Consider the following 19712-nt stretch of genomic DNA (forward strand, 5'->3'; position numbering starts at 1 on the left):
AATGTCCAAAAGTGAGAGGACTATTAAGAAAACAAAAATGTGCGATACAACGGACTTGACTTGTTTCGAGAAAATGACGGCTGAGTGGCAGCTGAGTAGATAAAGTCTGGTCAGTACGAAACGCTAGCAAGAAAACAGTGAAAGATTATGGGTCCAAAATGGGGCTAACTATGGAAAGATAAAGTATGCGTGACAAAGAATGAGATAAAGGATTGCATAAATGAATCATGGGTAATAAAGAAAGGACTCTGTTTTTCATTTACTGCTTCACCGCTGGAGACTTCCTAAAGTTAGTGACAGTAATTAAAAATAAAACAAGTTAAGTTAAATCAAAATGAGGAGGCTCAAATATCCAGAGGTTTTCCAGCATTATTTAATAACCGACAGGCATGACAAGAACGGCAAAGCCCTTCCAGATCCTGAAGAAGCTTCGGTTGGTCGGTGATTCGCTTTTGCTCACTGTGGTTCAGGGGTCAGCGTATTCATTCGGATTTGATCCTGTGTCCGCTAACGTGCAGTCTTTCTGGTTCTGGCTTTTCTTGTGTGCTCCAAGAGCCAAAAATAAGGACATTATTGCACTTATATTCCTTGGGCGTCTCTGATTTTTTTTTTCCTTTTGCTTCTGGGTCTTGTGCCAAGCTTGGCTTCCACGACACCAGAGGATGTGGACTAAGTAGGGACTATAACCAGTTTCACCGTTCCATTCCTGAGTGAGCCGATTCAGCAGGGAGCCCATTCTAAGAGAAAAGGACATTCTGCTCATTTACATGCTGCTACCCAGAACACCACAAACTCCTCGGAGAACCAAGTCAGACACGCGGCAAAAGCAGCAGGGTTTATTCACGGGCATGCAGCAAGGCCTCCTAAAATGTTCCCAAAGAAAAATGCACACACAAAACATCTAAAAATATACCTGGTGGAAGAAAAGTCCCATTGTGATGAGTGGTACTAAAGGGAGACTCACGTGTGTCCACTGTCTCCTGAATTGGGATGAAGCCTACAGGCAGAGTGTCCTTGATGTCAATGAGCTTCATATCCACTAACACGTTCCCTAAATGACTCTTGGGAAGAGAGAAAAGAGATACAGATTATTAATCTGAACACCCCTGTGGTGGGTTTGCCATTTTGGCTTCGAGATGCATATTTAACACAATGACTCATGCAGCTTTACTACAGCAGGTTAATTAGAGTAGGTGCCACTTAATGTTCCCCAGCGGCTATGCGGGGACTCGGGTGGCCCCTGGGAAGGAGCTTCATCTGTAGCACCTCAAAGCCACTCACTCAGACATGGCTTTGGTTAGCTAGACAGCAACCCAGGAGAAGCGTGAGACATAACCCAGCAGAGGGCAGCTGTGCACGCATGTCCTGGGACCAGGCTGCCACTCAGCCTGGAGCATGGGCTCTCAGGGGCCAGCAGGTTGTAGAAAAGAGCACATTCCTAGGGCAGTCACTGCAGCAGGGGAGCGCTGCGTCAAAGCCTACCAGATCGCCAGTCTGCATACTGACACACATTTCGGTTGCTGGATATGTTCTGGAAAATGCCAGGAATCACAAACTAATACAGACTGAAAAGCCCTGCTGCCTCAATATTACACATCTACTAAAATGACATGTACAAGGGCCTCTTATAGTTTCTACTTAGTGGTAGCATAAGGGGTCCACAGTGCGCGGTTTCTGTAACCAGTGCAAAAATACAATCTGAAGGCAGCACACGCCATTCTGTAACCGCAGGAGAGCATCCTCTGCAAACAACACCGGCATTTGCTGCCCACATTTCTGGCTGAAATGCTCCATGCCAACACTAGCTCGGAGAGCCAATCAAGGAATTCTTACCATCTGAACGCTGCACTATCGTCTCTCTTGGCCCCTCTCTATTTTCCTTCCTACCAATTTAAAATGGCACATCTGTGAGGTTCTTTCTTCAGTATCTGTCTCACCACAAGAGTTCAAGGGCCATGAGGACCAAAACTGTCTGTTACTACTCTACAACCAAGCGTAGCACGCTTCTTGGCACATGGTAGGTGCGCAATTATTATCTACTGAATAACGTAATGTTTTGGGGCACATTTTCAACAGGGTGGGCCAGAGTTGGAAATCAAATTGGATCTGCTTAGATGACAAATCTAAACTGTATCAATAAAAACAAAAGTATACTTAATAAATACATTATAAACCAAAAGCTCACAAGTGAAATAAATTCTTCAAACTTCACTATGACAGTCAATGTGTCAAGTGTCAACTGTGACCAGGGCTTTTATGGCACTGTTGTCACAAAACTGTTTCTTTCTCTCACAATTACTGCGTTTGGCGACTATTTTCTATTATTACATTTCAGGTAGCTGCGTCTTGGGGAAACAATGCACAGTGCAGTGCAGCCCGTGGAATGTGCAACCTTACTAATGCAGAATAAATCTCTGACCGTGTAGAAAAGGTTTGAAACGTTCACCTAACTCGAAAACATCAGCTGCTTTCAGAATTGCCTGATCTAATCTATCATAATTTTTTCTTTTCCTGGCAGTTGCCTTTCCGCGTCATCACTGCTTTCTGCATTGAGAAATTAACAACTGGGTATGTTTTCCTGCCCCGCAGATGGATGGGCATTCATCAATATCCTTCTCCAATGTCTTCGGCTTGACAAGTTGGGTTTTACACAAGTCAACTGCAAACCACTTAGCGACCTCACCCTCCACGCTCTACAAATGTCCCTGATCATAAAACCAGAACGTCAGTGGTGTGGCCATTAAAAAAAAAAAAAAAAAAAAAAAGCATCAAGAACCCTCCCATGCATACAAAATGGGAGGCTGCACTGTCAAGGCTTCCCACAGCCCAAGTGTGGTCCCTCCGTGCATGGGGCTGCTGCTGTACTGGGTTTAATACAGTAGGTCTGCGACACCTCTCCCCTCCCCCAGCCCATGCTCTCTTTCATTTCCTCCTCATAAATACGAAGAACGTATTCCCAATCCTTGTTGAGCAAATGATTCATGCCAAAAGCCCAATATGCACTGACTCAGGGTATTTATACTGTCTCTGGTAGCCAGTATTTGCTAGTATACTGTAATTATTTTTGACAACCTTGCATTTAAGGTAGCCACAGATAACCAACTTAATATTCAAATGTTCATAAATCCTTCTGTTTAATATCCTCCCTACCTAATCTATGTACATTATTATTACAGGTAATGCAGAAAGTACAGGGCATGAAAAGTGCAATTAATCTCGATCCTTCCCCAGGAAGCAATGTCACTCCAAAGCCAGGTTTCCGTGTTAAGAGCATTATTGGGGAAAAGGAACTTAGGTTCCAAAGGAGTGTCCCCAAACTCCTACACTGGGAGTCTCGAGCTGCCTAATTAAGAATCTGTCCAGTCTTGAGAGCCCACATCCCTCCTCTACAGTTGTAAAAATACACACTATACAATGTCCTGGTTGTGAACAGCAGGGCCAGGACAGACCGGCTGTAGTGGATTAAAACACACCCATTCCTACTGTGCTCCTGGGCTGGCAAGTGGGTACCTGCAACCCCCCTGAGTGGATCCCTCTGGATCTCACTAAAGGACTCAGTCATTCTTCTTCTGAAAACAAAATGCACCGACTTCCCACCCTCCTTCAGAGGGGAGGCAGGGACTCCTCCCACCGCCCTCACCCTCCTCCCCCAGCCCTTCCTCACACCCTGCCCCACCACACCCAGCCCGCAAGGGGTAAGGCTTACAAAGGGAGCAGTCAATAACATCTGCTTCACGTTCAACAGATGCTGACGAACTCGATACATTTTCCATCATACATTTACGCAGGACACTCCAAATTAGCAAGTACTGGTGACTTCTCTCTGTCATTTTTAGACTTGTCACTGTCCCCAACTCCAAGGGATCCAGGACTCTTTTGGCCTAGACTACCAATACCCCACAGCCTTCAGGGGAAATGCAAAACAAACCCCCAAAAGACAAAAAACCAAAAAACAACCAGAACTCAAAAACAATCAAAGTGATCGTGGCTGTCCTCTGAGGCCACAGTTGGGAACTGCAGCTTCAGTCAGGGAAGGTGGGGGCTGAGCAGAGATCAGTAAAGAACATCGTGAGACCACTGGGCACGGTGAGTTGTGCAAATCCTCAGGAGTCTGTCCTTGCTGCCTGAGCAGCAGTGAATGCACTGACCTGCACAAAGCGGCAGCCAGCAGACAGAACACAGGTGACAAAAGCTAAAAATATAAACAGTTTCAAAAACAGGCTTAGGTCCAACTCCAGGGACAAAGGGGCATGAGAGTCCACTGCATGTGGATATGGATGCAGGGGTGGAGGAATGGAGCAATGGGGGGAGGGTAGCTACCCCTATCTGCTCGAGCCCACAGCCGGAAAGGCAACCTGGCCTCCAGACTGTTCCTCAATGTCTCCTCGGGATGCACGACGAACCCCAGGGACCTGCTCAGACTCATTATAGGCTCAGCTGCCACCTTCTCACCTGTATGTGAAGGATTTCTAGTGTGTAGCACCAGGACCGTCTCTGCCCCATTAGAAACTCTGGACTTTACAGCAAGCATATATTACTCTCATAATTAGGGGGAAAAAATTAAAGCGATGTCTTCTCTCCCAGTCCTGAATACATTAGGAATAATGTTCCTAACAAAGACTTATCAATAAACAACAGGAACGGCTGATGGAAGAGAGTGCAAGCCAGAGGACCACGTGACTGTCTACATGCAGACAACACTGAAGGGGCACACAAGGACCCTGGGGTAGGACCACAGCTGTGTCGTATGTGATGCGGAGAAGACTCATTGTTCCCCGTCCACACTTCTGGGTGAGGATGTTTGAAATATTCTTTTCTTTTTAAACCATGAGCATATATTACTGTCATAACAAAATTTATAAAAATAAATTAATAAAAACATTCCTCCCCTTTTCTGTTTCTTTTTTTGCATTAGAAAGAGACAATAACATTTAGGCCAAAAATAAAATGTCACTCCTGAAAATGAAAATCTCAACTGCACCCTGTTTGGGGCTAGGGAACACCGGTGAACCTTGGGCAAGCACAAAAACTCTCTGATCTCAGGAAAGGAGCTAATACTTCAAGAGATTGTCTGAGGATGGAAGAGGTTTATTTGCAGAGTGCCTAGGACAGGCCTCCCTCAGAGCTGATCTGTGTAGATCCTCACAAAAGCTACTTCCCTTTTTTTCTAAGCCACTCATTAAAACATTCTGTTGGAAAGGGCTTAAGAGATAGCTTTAAAACATCCTAATTTACGGGCCCAAGAGTTCAGAACAGCATACTGAAAGAAACCTGCACCCGTGGTAGGTACCTACCTGCAGAAACAATGAAATGTCAAATGTCACAGAGACTCAGGGAGAAAGTCAGTCATTTTGGAAACAAGGCCGTGTCTGGGGAAAGAAGTGGTCGTGGAGCTCTGCCTCTGCATGCTGGCCAGGTTTAAATCCCGCTGCACAGGCAAATACTCACGTCCACACCCCCCTGTGATTTGTGACTTACAGGAAAGCTAGGCAAATGAGGGCTGGGAGAGAAATTTCCTGGTTCCCTTTTGAGAACACATTTTAATGGAATTCACTGTACACTTGGGTACATGGTTAATACTACTGTTAATAAATGAAACAGCGCTAGCTCCTGATTCTACCCAGTTCACTAAAACCACAGATTAATATGGCAATGAAAATAAACCACAACCACAACAACAAAAACAACAACAAAAAAAAAAAAAAAAAAAGAAAAGAGGAAATTTCAACCAGGCACGTAAATGCCTTGTGCTCACTCAGCAAACGGACACCACTACTAGACTTACATTTTCTTTGGAAAATGATCTCGTGAAACACAGGTATCTGGTAACCTTGGATTTAAATAAGCCGTCTTTCCAGAGGTCAGCATCCACACCATCTGCTGTCTGTGCAACCTGCACCAAAGAGACAGAAGAGGAGCGCAGGTGAGGCAGGCTGGAACCGAAGGTGTACCTGAGCAGCTTCTTCATACCTGCACCAATTAACACCGGCCCGGACTCTCATAGCATCTCATTAGTTCATTTTACCAGGCGCCGGGAAGAGACTTTCCAAAAGGGGGAAAGGGAGAGTGTGAAAAATACAACTTCTAAAAATATTGTCCCCAGGGAAGCCATTGATTAAAGACACCCTGACAAAAATGGTTCTAACGAGAAAAGAGCAACTTTTGTTGCAATGGACCAAAGAAGGACTGGAGAAGTCAGCACATTAAGTTGCTCATTACCCCTCACTCAGGGGACAGCAGAGGATGCAGAAAAAAGTCCAATAGGGTGTGACATGCCACCTGAGACAGGCACCGCCTGCGAGGAAACGGCCGCGGCTGCTTGCTCCAGGACCCTGGGGCCAGCCGGGGTGCTTCGTCATCGGGACCCTAGTGGGGACTGGGGGCGGGGTGCCAGGGAAACTTGCTCCTTGCTGTGTCTTCTCCCTACGAGCTCTGCAAGGGGTACTCAAGGTCGGAAACTGTCTCATGATAGAAAAATAGAAAAGATTCAGCTCCTTGTTTATAGTCTAAGAAGCCATTCTCCCGTGCGCGGCTATAGACGTGTTCCTCTCAGAAGCATCCAGGCATGAAGCCAGCCTTGAGTTGAGTCTTAAAGGACCTGTGTACTGGGCTGGGGTTTGGAGGGCCTCGTGTGAAGATTCCTGCTTGGGGGCAAAGAGTGGACAAGGAGACTGGAGAGCGCGAGAGAAATGGCTGGACGAGGGCAACACAGCCCCCATCTCCTTCCATCTCCTTCTATTCCTGGCCTGGCAGGGCGTGCTCTGCTTTCTCGCCTAGCAGCCCGGCAGGACGGCACTTCCGGCCCAGGGTCTGTGGCTGGCACCCCCAGGGGGCACAGCCGGGAAGACAGAGGGAGCGGCAACCCATTTGGGGATGAGCTCCAAAGCCGTCTGCTCTCTGTCGTCCCCCTGGCTGTCCTGTTGAGGTTTAGACTTTGGGATGAGGTCCTTGATCTGACAAACTGCTGAAAGCACCTCCATGCTTTGCACAAAAACTGCCCTGATTCAGCCCCATCCCGAGTACACGCTACACAGCACGCCAGTGGCCTGGGGCTGTCACACGCGCAGGGCAGGGGCATGTTGGGCTGTGCTGCCAGGACATCCCCAGGGCCCCCCACAGCCATGTTCTCTGAGGCTGCCTCAGAGAGGCCCAAATGCCAACTGGCAAAAGAAAAATGCCTTTTTCCCCCCCTCCGAATGGAACAATTGTAAATTAGCAAATGCAACACAGGAAAAGAAAGGTCCTTATGCTACCTTTGCAAATATGTTTGGCCTGAAACCTGGAGGAGGAATGGTATGGGGATAATTTCAGGAACCGCTGGCTCCAAGTATGGCACCCCCATAGAAAGACATGAAATAGAACAGCATCAGGCCTCCTCAGCACTTTTCCCCATAATGGTCTTCCATCAAGTTTCTTGGAAAACATGAGATTTCAGGCAGTGGCACTAACTCTCTGCCACCAAGGATCCCCTTGGTCGATTTTCTCCTGTGGGTTCCAAGTTTTGAAAGACTTTTGTTTCCCCAACTGTCCTTTTTCTGTACTTCCTCAATTCTAGGACGTAGTCATTTAAACCCACGGATTTAAAGACTAAACCTTCAGGAAATAAAGAACAGGATGTCCAAAGGTACAGATCTATTTTAAGATGCATTCCAATTTCAGAACCATTAAGATGTGAAAAAAAAGATGCTATAGGAATAAGGAAATAAAGGAACCTATATGGTTTCTCTATAATAAATACATTGTCTTTAATAAATTAAAAAAAAAAAAGAGTCTGCAGAGCACTGGAAGGCTGTGGAACCCCAAACCAGGACCTCAGAAGACAGAGCTGTCTTTAACCTTCCACTAGAAAAGGAATGGAGTTCAGAAGGGCTCTGCTGGATATCTGGGAATTGCACTGGGGGGTGGGTGTACCCTAAATCAAGACTACTGTTTCCAGGGCTTGGAAATGATGGTTCCCTCCACTTGCCGCACTGCCTGAGTTTTCCTTTTTCTGGGTGAAAAGCCACCTCACTGTGATAAAGAGGCCGGGGCAAGTGTGTAGAGAGAAAAAGCTCGCAGCAGGCCTGCCCCTTCCTCAGAGGCCCAGACCGTGGTGGTCCTCCAACCCGCACTGGAGAAGCATTAAAAATGGACCACCAAAGGCCTGGCTTTGCCCTGAGGCCACAACTCATTTGCAATGAAGTAAAAATGTGCAATGCCCTCCAACCTCAACCAAGGGGAGGTGAGGAGGGTGGTGAGAAAGCGCGTGAGCAAGCATAAGCGTGTGTGCGCGCGTGTGCGTGTGCGCGCGTGTGTGCGTGTGCGTGTGCGTGTGTCTGGGCAAAATGCAGAGCTGCCCAAAGCCTGGACCTAGGCAGGGGATGGACTGAAGTGAGCAGTGAGAAGACCCGGGGTCCCAGCTCATCAGGAGCACTAGGGAAGTGGGCCTGGTGTAACAAAGCCGGGCATTCCCAGCCTTGCCTTCCACGTAACAATAAGATGTACCCAGAAGCTGCTTTCCAACCCAGTCACATAAAGATGTTTACTAATCTTAATTCTTCCCATCCCAAATTAGATGAGCTAACGACCTACAAGATACATTATGTATGAGGCAGGTAGCTGCATGGGCACCCCTGCAGAAATTCACACCTCAACTCTGACCATGAGACCCCAGCAGCCAGCCTCCGAATCCTGGGACAGGAAGGGCGAGGTGGGCTGAGGGCTGCAGGAAGACGTGCTCTAGGTGCAGCACAGCCCATGAAATTAAGAGGCCGACTTGAACTTGACACAGGATGACTGAAGCAAGCCCCCTCCTCCTGGGGGCACTGTGGTTAGAGATGATGTATGTGCAAAGCATCTGCCTTAGTGCACACCAGGGAGCACCCACAAGGCCAGCGCTAACATGTCTAAACCCAAAATGGAGACATCTAGTCTCACATTGAACCAAACCTTTAAAGTGATGTCATTCTACATCAAGATGCAAAAAGTCCTAAACTGTCACACTGGGGTTCAGCTGGTCCTCTGGGATTCCTTCCCCATCTCTGGGACTCGATTTAGTTTTCAAACACAAGTTATACACATGTGCAATTAACGTTTACCTGCCCCCTGCTATCCTGCCGCTGGACTATAAGCTTCACAAGGAAAACGGCGACCCTCACCTCTTGCTTGTCGTAAGCATAGGGCCTGATACGTATGAGCTCAATCAAAACTTGTTGAAGGAATTAAAGAATCAGCCATTCAATCAGGAGCAAAATGTGAAAAGCTATACACCTTGTTAGCTCCCCAAGTAAGGTAATCTCAAAAAAAATTTTTTTAAGATTTTATTTATTTATTTATTTGAGAGAGAGGGGCAGGGAGGGAAGGAGCAGAGGGTGAGGGACAAGCAGATGCCACACTGAGCATAGAGCCCAACATGGGGCTCGATCCCACGACCCTGAGATCATGACCTGAGCCCAAATCAAGAGTAAGACGCTTAACTGACTGAGCCACCCAGGCACCCTGGTAATCAAACATTTTAAAATGAAGTTTCCAGGATATAATCCCTTCAGCTGAGTGTATCCCCTTGAGGATCCCCACTCTGTGAGGCCATATACCCATTTCAACGATGAGGTCCCTTATTCTTCTGGTCATCTTGTTGGTATCCGGCCCTGTTCCCCAAATCACTGGAGTATGTCCCATGCTGTCACTATGCCTTGAGTATCTGTTACGGGGCTTCACACGCGCGCACACCCACACACATACACTCTCACACACTCTTTTATTACACACACACGTGCGCACACACACCCACACAATACACTCTCTCACACATACACTCTTTTATTACACACTCACACACTCATTCTGCTCTCTTATACACACTCGCTCTTACATGCCCTCCCTGTCTTTCCAGAGTCTCCCTGGGTACAGGGGCGGCCTCTTGGGAGGAGTACGTGGGCAGTGACAGCCTGAACACATGGCTTTGTCTCCCTTCGCTGCCAATATTCTTCTCAAATGACAACCATGTGAAGAAGGTATGAACCCACTAAAATAAAGAGCAAGAGCAGAGTATGATGCAAGAGAGATGCCAACAACTGTTTGGAGATGTGGAGTGAAAGGCTGGGCTTTGGCAAAGTGGAGTGGGGGTGACATCTAAGGACCTGCAGGGACTAATGATCTGTCCCCAGACCCTGGGCCCCAGAGCTACCAGATTCCATTGGGGTGAGGGTGGGGGCTTTGGGGGTGGGTGCGTGTAAGTTTCCAGCTGAAATAGGAAGATCCGAACAAGGTCTATAAACATGGCAGTTATACTCCCAGATCCCTGCCTCCATTTCAGATGTATTTTCTGCAGAAATGGAATCAGCAAGGCTCAGGACTCCAGAACACCAAGAGGAAGTAGACTCCAGACTGAAAACAGGGGGGTAACTATGCACACTGAATGGTGGGCCCTCCCCTGTCCGCCACCCCGCCCTGCTCCCACCAGGCTTATCCTCCTTCCTGCTGCTGGCACCTCAGCAGCCAGGGGTATCCCCTAAATGCTGGATATCGAAGGATTCATCTCTGGAGCCACTAAAGAATGCCAGAGAGCGGATCGGCACACCCAGACTCTGGGGTCTCCTGCTCCAAAAGCTACTTCCCGGCTACATCACCTTGTGAGCTGCCCACAAACCGACAGGCCCCACGCCCACCCCCGGCACTCCAACCTCATTCTTAAATATAAACTGACAACAGAGGATCACCAGGTGCTGGGGGTTAAGTCTCAAATATGAAAGACAGGGTCCAAACTAGAAAAACGGGCATCTGAAGGTAGCACAAATAGTATGAGGAAACAAAGTTAAGGAACAAACAACCAAACCTATAATTCATGTAATTGCAACCACCAAACAATAAGGGAATATTGTGAAAAAAAATTCTAAAGGATCAATTTAAGAATAATACAAAGGGCCTAGAAATAAAAATGTTATAGATAAAATGAAAAATTTTAAAAAATACTGGAAGAGAAAATTGAGGAACTCTTTCAGAAAGTAAAATACAAGGATGAGGTAAGCTGTAGGAAAGAAAAAACGAAGAAGGCTGAAGGACCAGGACAACACTCAACTAATGAAATCTCCAGAAAGAGAAAGAAAAAATGGAAGAGAAGGTGAATGTAAATATTAAAGAGGTCTTGAGTATTCTAGCACAGGGAATGAAAAAGTCCCAAAGCAAAACAGGAGAGAATCCCACCAAATTTCAGAGAAATAAACTATCTTTAAAAACTTCCAGAGAGGGGCGCCTGGGCGGCTCAGTTGGTTGGGCGACTGCCTTCGGCTCAGGTCAGGATCCTGGAGTCCCGGGATCGAGTCCTGCATCGGGCTCCCTGCTCAGCGGGGAGTCTGCTTCTCCCTCTGACCTTCCCCCCTCTCCTGCTCTCTCTCTCTCATTCTCTCTCACAAATAAATAAATAAAATCTTTAAAAAATAAAATAAAATAAAACTTCCAGAGAGAAGTAACAGGTCACATACAAAAGAATGCAGATCAGAATGCATCAGACTTCTCGACAGCAACACTGAATGCGATATAAGACAAAAGAAAAACATTTTTAAAATTCTGGGGAAGGGGCGCCTGGGCGGCTCAGTCGGTTGAGCATCCGCCTTTGGCTCTGGTTCTGATCCTGGAGTCCTGGGATTGAGCCCCGCATCGGGCTCCCTGCTCAGTGTGGGGTCTGCTTCTGCCCCTCCCCCGGGGCAGAAGCAAGCTTGTACTTGCTAGCTTGCTCGCTCTCTTTCTCTCTCTCTGGAATAAATAAATAAAATCTTTAAAAAAATAAAATTCTGGGGAATTCTGGAATTCTCTACCTAAACCAATTAATTGTGAGGGCAGAATAAAGACCTTTGCAGATGCACAAGGAGTTAAGAAGTTAATCTCCCATCGGGCCTCTCTTGGGAACCTACTGGAAGATGCATCAGCAAAATTGGGGATGAAATCAATGAAGAGGGAACCACGAACCCCAGGAAACAGATCCTGCACAGGGGTGATGAGAGGGGCAGCACTGTGCCTGGGACTAGACACAACACGAGGAAGAGAAGAGGTGGCCGTGGCGGGCCGTCTGCAGGACGAAGGGGTATGACCGTTTTTAGAATTGTACTTAAGCCCTGGGAAGAAATATCGATGGGTGTGTGACAGATGTACTGGAGTGTTTAGAAAACTAAAAACACAGGCATAAAGTTGTTTGAAACATAACTTATTAACTTAAAATTTTAAAAAAAATTTAAAAATGTAAATGTAAAAATCAATAGGCACTTAGTACGGAGGTTCCTCAAAAAGTTAGAACTAGAACTACCCTATGATCCAGTAATCACGCTACTGGGTATTTACCCCCAAAATACAAAAACACTAATTCAAAAAGGATACATGCACCCCAATGTCTATAGCAGCGGTATCTACACTGTCTACAACAGCCAAGATGTGGAAGCAGCCCGAGTGTCCATTGGCCGATGAATGGATAAAGAAGATGTATGAATATTATTCAGCCATAAAAAAGAATGAACTCTTGCCATTTGCAATGACATGGATGAAGCTAGAGAGTATTATGCTAAGCAAAATATGTCAGTCAGAGGAAGACAAATACCATATGATTTCACTCATATGTGGAATTTAAGAAACAAAACAAATGAGCAAAGGAAAAAAAGAGAGAGAGGCAAAGCAAGGAACAGATTCTTAAGTATCGAGAACAAACTGATGGTTCCCAGAGGGGAGGTGGGGGAGGGGGTGAAACAGGTGATGGGGACTAAGGAGGGCACTTGTGGTGATATATGGAAGTGTTGGATCACATCTACGTTATACACCTGAAGCTACTATAACACTATGTTAACTACATTGGAAATAAAATGAAATGAAATAAAAGACAGCTGGGAAAAAATTAAAAAGAAAATTTAAAAATTCAAATATAAAAATCAACAGACACCTAGACAATTAAACAAATGGAAGAAACAAGTCAATGACTAATTCCAAGAAAATGAAAAGGTTGTACGAGAAAGAAAAGCTACCCCCAGTACATGACCTGATGGAGCGGTACTCCGTGTTTGCCTTGTCATATGTAAACACTGACAACCAATTTACCAAAAATTGTGATGCTGCCTGATGGGGGAGATTATAAGAAAACTGAATGTGTAGGATAGGTAAATCAAGAAATAAGCAGTATACTCAAATTATTTACAAACATTGGAGATAAAGTACCAGAAGTGAAGAAATATCAGAGTTGAAAGTGACTACCTCTGGGGAGTGAGAAAGGAAGAGATGGGCTGGGGGCTGCTACGTGGTCTTACAAGCCTTTTGGTACTCTTTGATTTTTTTTTTTTTAAGTAGGCGCCACACCCAGCATGGAGCCCAACATGGGGCTTGAACTCGCCACCCTGAGATCAAGACCTGAGCTGAGATCAAGAGTTGGATGCTTAACCAACCTAGCCACCCAGGTGCCCCAGTACTCTTTGATTTTTTTTTTTTAAACTATAAATGTATTACTTTGTTAAAAGAAAAGTGAGTTTATTTTTTTAAGATTTTATTTATTTATTAGAGAGAGACACAGCCAGAGAGGGACCACAAGCAGGGGGAGTGGGGGAGGGAGAAGCAGGCTTCCCACTGAGCAGGGAGCCCGATGCGGGGCTAGATCCCAGGACCCTGGGATCACGACCTGAGCCGAAGGCAGACGCTTAATGACTGAGCCACCCAGGCGCCCCAAGAAAAATGAATTAAAAGAAAAGTGGAGAGTTGGGAAAATATATCATGGAATGGGAATGTACTATTCCTTTTAGGGAAATCCCCACCATCAGGGACATTCCTACAGGTGCAACATGACCCAATGCCAGTTACCTCCTCAGTGTGTTCCCAAGAACACACTGTGACATGTGTGACATGTGACAATGTCCACAGCCGTGTGCACGGTGGATTCCAGCTTTCTCTACTGCTAGAGTCCACGAAGAGTTACTCCCCGGGGGAGTCCTGTGACTGGTAGCCCCGAGCCCTGCAGAACCAACCATAGGACCTTATACCACTTTATACTCCTCTGTATTCAGGCAAGGCCCCGTGTTTTCACCGCATTCCTCTGCTTGCGAGACACAGAAGTACGAGGGCTCACCCACCTGAGAGGGAGGGTGGGGAAATGGAGCAAGAACCAGGACACAAGCCCACAGAAACCAAGAAAAGTCGGAGCAAGCAGACCTCAGCGAGAAACAGAGCTTCTGGTTCACTGGAGGGCCAGCACCAGGCTCAGGCTCCCCAGGGGGTCGGGGGGAGTGCTGGAACCCGATGCCACAGCACCCTCGCAGACAACCCTCCCGTGCAGTCTGCTCCACTGTGGCACGTACTGCGGCCAATAGCAGCTAACACTCACTGTGCACATCCTGCATGCCAGGAGCCTCTCTAAGTCAGTAGTGTAAGTAATGCATTTACACAACACTAGGAGTTACGGTGAAGCATAATCAGTTACTCTCTGATTTTACAGGTGAGGAAACTGAGGAACAGAAGGGTCTTGGCTCAATCAATTATGGTATGCCTATGCAACAGAATATTTATTCAGTTCTTAAAAAGGATGAAGTATATTTACAATTATGTCCATGATATATTAAGTGTGGGGGGGAATCTTCCTACCAAGAAGCATATAAGAGCACATATATATGCAGCTCTTCTAAAGCAGCAGGGGAAAGATGAACACTCCAGTCAAGGAATGGACTATGGTCGTGAACCAGCAGTTCACAGAAGCAAAACACGGCCAGTGAACATGAAAATATGTTCCACCTGGGTAATTATTAAATTCCAGTGCCAACAACAAGATGCCACATTCTTTGTCAAACTAACAAAGACACACTTTAAAGGGGAAAGAGGCTATGGGGGAAACAGGTGCCCTGGCTGCGGCTAGAGTATCCAGGGGTAAACTTTAGATTAGATTCACTTGGTGCTGCATACCACCTGCCTTAAAAACAGACGTGCCTCGGGCGCCTGGGTGGCTCAGCTGGTTAAGCATCTGCCGTTGGCTCAGGTCCTGACCTCAGGGTCCTGGGGTCGAGCCCCGCGACGGGCTCCGTGCTCATCGAGGAGCCTGCTTCAGATTCTTTCTCTCCCCCTACCCTCCCCCTCCCTGCTCATTCTCTCTCTCTCTCTCTCTTTCTTAAATAAATAAAATCTTAAAAAAATAGACATGGCTGTGACCCAGGCATTCCACTCCTGGACCGAGAGCCTAAGGTGGCGATGAGATGTGGGCACAAGAGGACAGCCACCATGTGGTCATTCGTATGGAGCTTCCGGGCGCCCGGCTCTGATCACAGAGCAGAGGACAGACAGTCGAACAAGACAGACCCAGGCACCAACCCCACAGGGTCACAGTCTCGGTGGCAGAAGACACACAGTAAACACAAACAAACAAAGATGTGAGATAACTTTAGAGAGAAGCAAGTGCCTTGTATAAAATAAAATAGGGTAACGGGAACAGAGACTGAAGGAAGAGGCTGCTTCAGGTGGGGTGACCAGGGAGGTCCCCTCTGAGGAGGTGCCTCAAGCGCTGATACCTGGGGGACAAGAAGAAACCATCTCATGAGATCTGGAGACACAGCCTTGCAAGGCGAGGGAACAGCTACTGTGAAGACAGGTGGAAACCAGGCCAATGGGTAAGGGGACAGAAAGGGGGGCTCCGTCACCAAAGCCTGGTCACATGGGAGGAGTGTAATCTATACGTCCCTTGGGGCACAGTGTTTACAGAAGTGGGGAATGATAAATTTCTTTTTTTCTTTTTTTAAGATTTTATTTATCTGACAGAGACACAGCGAGAGAGGGGACACAAGCAGGGGGAGTGGGAGAGGGAGAAGCAGGCTTCCCGCAGAGCAGGGAGCCCGATGCGGGGCTCGATCCCATGACCCTGGGATCATGCCCTGAGTGGAAGGCAGACGCATAACGACTGAGCCACCCAGGCGCCCCGGGAATGATAAATTTCTAATCATTAGAGAACATCTTTACAGTGGAAGACTCAGCAGCAGGAAACAATTTTGAGGACACGTATCTAGGAACATGGAAAGTTCCGGGGGAAAGACTAAGTCACAAAATGGTTTACATAGTACAATCTCCTATTTTGTTTCTTAAAAATAATCTACATAGAAATAGATCTAGACAAATGTAAAGCAAAGCATTAACCACTGTTTGGTTCTGACCAGTTGAGATTATGGGTATTTTTTGGTGTTCTCTTTCTTAATTGAGGTATAATGGACATACGTTGTATTAGTTTCAGGTATGTAAACAGGGATTCGGTATTTGTCTATACTGTGAAATGATCACCACGGTAAGTGTAGTTAACATCCGTCATCACACGGAGTTACAGAAATTGTTTTCTTTTGAGGCTTAGACTCTCAAATGTGCAACACAGTATTATTAACTCTCGTTGCCACTCCCCATGACTGCTGTATTTTATAACTGCAAGTCTGTTCCTTTCGACTCTATATAGCTTTTATAATAAGAAAAACAACAATCTAGAAGACTTCATTTGCTGGGGTGAGAAATAATGATCTATGGGATTTAAACCTGAGAAACACTTTGTAAATCAGCTCCCCATCTGAGCTGTCCGGAGAGGGACTGTGTGTTAAGTCCTTAAAACTGTCAGCAGTTCTTCCATGTCAGCATTAAGTACTCCTTGCCCAAGGAGAGGTTCTCGAAAGACACCACAGCTAACCACCAGGCTGATTACCAGACGGGTTACCCCGTTCACACCCTGGTGTTTTAAGGGAGCCCACCCACAATTCAAAGATGTATCTGGCAGACACAAAGTGATCAAAGGGGCGAGGAAACTCTGCAGACATTCCAAAGGAAATATCTGGCTGACGCTGTGAATAAGAATGAAGTTCAAAGGGCTCCTGATGTGTTAGATCATCCACTGTGGAAACACAGACACTTGGCCCAGGTCAGACAGTGGCCAACCATGAAGCCATTTCAACTCTTAATCAGAGCAGTTTGGGCACCGCAGGGAGACAAGGAGCCTCAGTAGCCTCTCTTCTGAATCCGTAACAGGAGGTGTGCCCAAAATGCTTTCTTAAACCCTAAAGTGAAAAGAGCCATCTGACTGACAACGAGTCCAGAAATCCTTGGTTGTTGTTTGATTTATGATTTCATTTGCATTATTTTATCATTTTGTATCCTGAACGAACAGCTCAAGTCTACCCCAGATTTTCACCTGAAATGTCGAATGTTTCTTAACAAAAGAAATGGGTGCATGCCCCTGTCCCGGAGACTGCTCCATCTCCCTCAGTCTCTGCGATTTCCTGCCTCCCTGGCTTTGCTCTTGGGGTTCCCTCTGGAACTTTGTTGTGTGGAACATTCTCATCACTTTGGGCCTAGCTGAAGGAACCCTATCCCCGCAAAGCCTCTCTGATGATATCAGCCAGAAGCACACCCTCTTCTTCCAGGATCTTCCCTTTCCTCTGGCTTCTTGCATGAAATCTCTAAGACAGAGAAAACCATAGACAAAGGAAAGAACTCGGATTTTTGGAGTCAGGTAGATTGGAGTTCAAGTCCCAGCTTTGCCACTTATATACCGGAGTTTCCCAGAAGTCGTATTTTTCCTTTCTGAACCTCATCAGAAAATGAAAATCATACTACCTAACTCATGGGATCCTTCGTGATGACTAAAGGAGAGAAGCCACAGAAAGTACTCAGCCATAATGAGATACCATTTCATAGCTGCTGGGATGACTATACTCAAAAAGAAAGACAACAGCACACGTGGACAAGGATGTGGAATCTGAGCCCTTGTCCGCTGCTGGCGGGACGGTAACGGGGGGCAGCCGTTTCAGAAACAGCCCGGCAATTCCTCAAAATGATAACACAGAGTTATCAGAGGACCCCACAATTCCAATCCTAGGTATATAACCCTAAGAGAACAGAAAACAGACATCCACACAAAAACTTGTTCACATCAGGGCTAGCAGCATTCATCATAACCGCCCCAAAGTGGCAACAACAGAAACATCCACCCACTGACATATAAACAGAAGGTGGTACATCCATACAGTAGGATCTTTTTCAGCTGTGAGAAGGGGATGAAGTTTGAACAGCTGCCGTAACATGGAGGTACCCTGACCAGCGCTGTGCTAAGTGAAAGAAGACAGTCACAAGAGGCACGGACTGTGTCACACCCTTTTACGTGAAATGTCCAGAAAAGGCAAATCCCCAGAGTCAGAAAGCACACTGGTGGTTGCCAGGGGCTGGTGGGAGGGGGGGAGATGGGGAGTGACTGCTAATGGGTTTAAGGTTTTTTGGGGGGGTGATGAAAATATTCTGGAACCAGATAGTGGGGAAGGCTGCACAACTCTGTGAATACACTGAAAACCACTGAACTGTTCACTTGTAAAGGGTGAGTTTTATGGTATGGGAACGATATTTCCATAAAGCTATTCTCTTTTGGTGTACACTCAAAAAATGTCAGCTCCTTATTATTATTTCTGCACCTTGAAAAAGGATCCTATTTTATTCAGTAGGGTCTTTTTCAGAGTACCCAGCCCAAGGCCCTGCTGGTAGTACACAATCAGGTATTTTCCAACTGGCTGAACGAATAAGGAAAAGAGGGTATGGTAAGAAAATGCACAAAGACTAAAGCGGCACACGCATGGCTACGTAGACACCCTTCTTCATTCTACATGCCGCACAGCTGCGGCCCAGGGGCTCCAGCAGGCATGGAGAGGACTGGTTCCGGAGGCTGGGCAGGGTGGAAGAAAGCAAAGGCCCCTGGTGATACCCCCAGAAACCAGGAGGCCTGCTTCTGCACCTGCTGACGGGGAAAGGCAGACACAAAGGGAAATCAGCTCCTGGAGACTCGTGAGGCCAGGAGCTGGAAAATGGGATGTAAACGCCGGTGGGGCACTTGGCTACATCAAATCGGGAATGTCCTGTCCACTCCTGGTCATCAGGAAGGATGGCTCGGGGACACAGCCCTGCATCTCCGCAGACCCCATGGGGAACTGCGGTAGGGTTCCTTGGGGCTGGCTGGCACCCATGCAGAGGCGGGCTCCTCTCCACCACAGACAATCTGGAACAGAGCTGCGGATGACACAGCAGTGGTCAAGCATGAACTGTTCAATCAGTACGCAGACATCTGCATGTCACTGTGAAACAAAAAACTGAATTAGAGCTCCAGCTCCCACAAAGAACAAACTCCGGGTGGATTAAAGACTAAAAGTGAAAAGCAAAACTTTAAAACTTTTTAGAAAAATATGTAAAAAATCTTTATGATGTTAATACAGGAAATTATTAAAGAAATAGACATGTGTAGAAAAAAGTCCATAAAAGAAGACGGATGAATTTTACTACTCTAAAATTTAAAACTTCAGTTCTACAAAGGACACTGAAAACAGTAAAAAGACAAGCCTCAGACTATAAGCAATGCATAACTGGCAGTGGATTAATTTCCCAAATAAATAAAGAACTCCTACAAATCAATGAGAAAAAGAAATAATCCAAAAGAAAAAATGACATACAATACGTAGAAGCCATGGAAGAAAATGTTCAACCTCTCTAGGAAATGCCAATTAAAAATGACAATGTTCTATCGTTCAGGGCAATCACTGACTAAACTGTAAATATCTGACAAAAATGAGTGGGGCACAAATTGGCACAGCCACTTTGGAGAACACATTCACTAAATTTAGTAAGGTGAAAATGACCCAGCAGTTCCACTCTGAAACTGTTCCCTAGAGAAATTCTTAGCATAAAGATATGAAGGTACTATTTGCAATGCTGTTTAT

The 19712-nt window shown here is 46.3% G+C and overlaps 1 protein-coding gene across 2 annotated transcripts in view; it reads right to left on the reverse strand.

The window, feature by feature from the left end:
* Positions 1 to 19712, reverse strand: part of MVB12B (multivesicular body subunit 12B) — a 184240-nt gene that overhangs the window by 120112 nt on the left and 44416 nt on the right. For both annotated transcript variants that reach the window (XM_025888621.2, XM_025888622.2), the window contains exons 3-4: positions 5786 to 5893; positions 965 to 1061 (exon numbers count right to left, since the gene is read on the reverse strand). In XM_025888621.2, the coding sequence (XP_025744406.1) occupies positions 965 to 1061; positions 5786 to 5893 (205 nt within the window). The remainder of the gene's footprint in view (positions 1 to 964; positions 1062 to 5785; positions 5894 to 19712) is intronic.

This window comes from Callorhinus ursinus, unplaced genomic scaffold, assembly GCF_003265705.2.
Source record: "Callorhinus ursinus isolate GAN/ISIS: 27379988/994484 unplaced genomic scaffold, GSC_fseal_2.0 scaffold24, whole genome shotgun sequence".
NCBI lineage: Eukaryota > Metazoa > Chordata > Mammalia > Carnivora > Otariidae > Callorhinus > Callorhinus ursinus.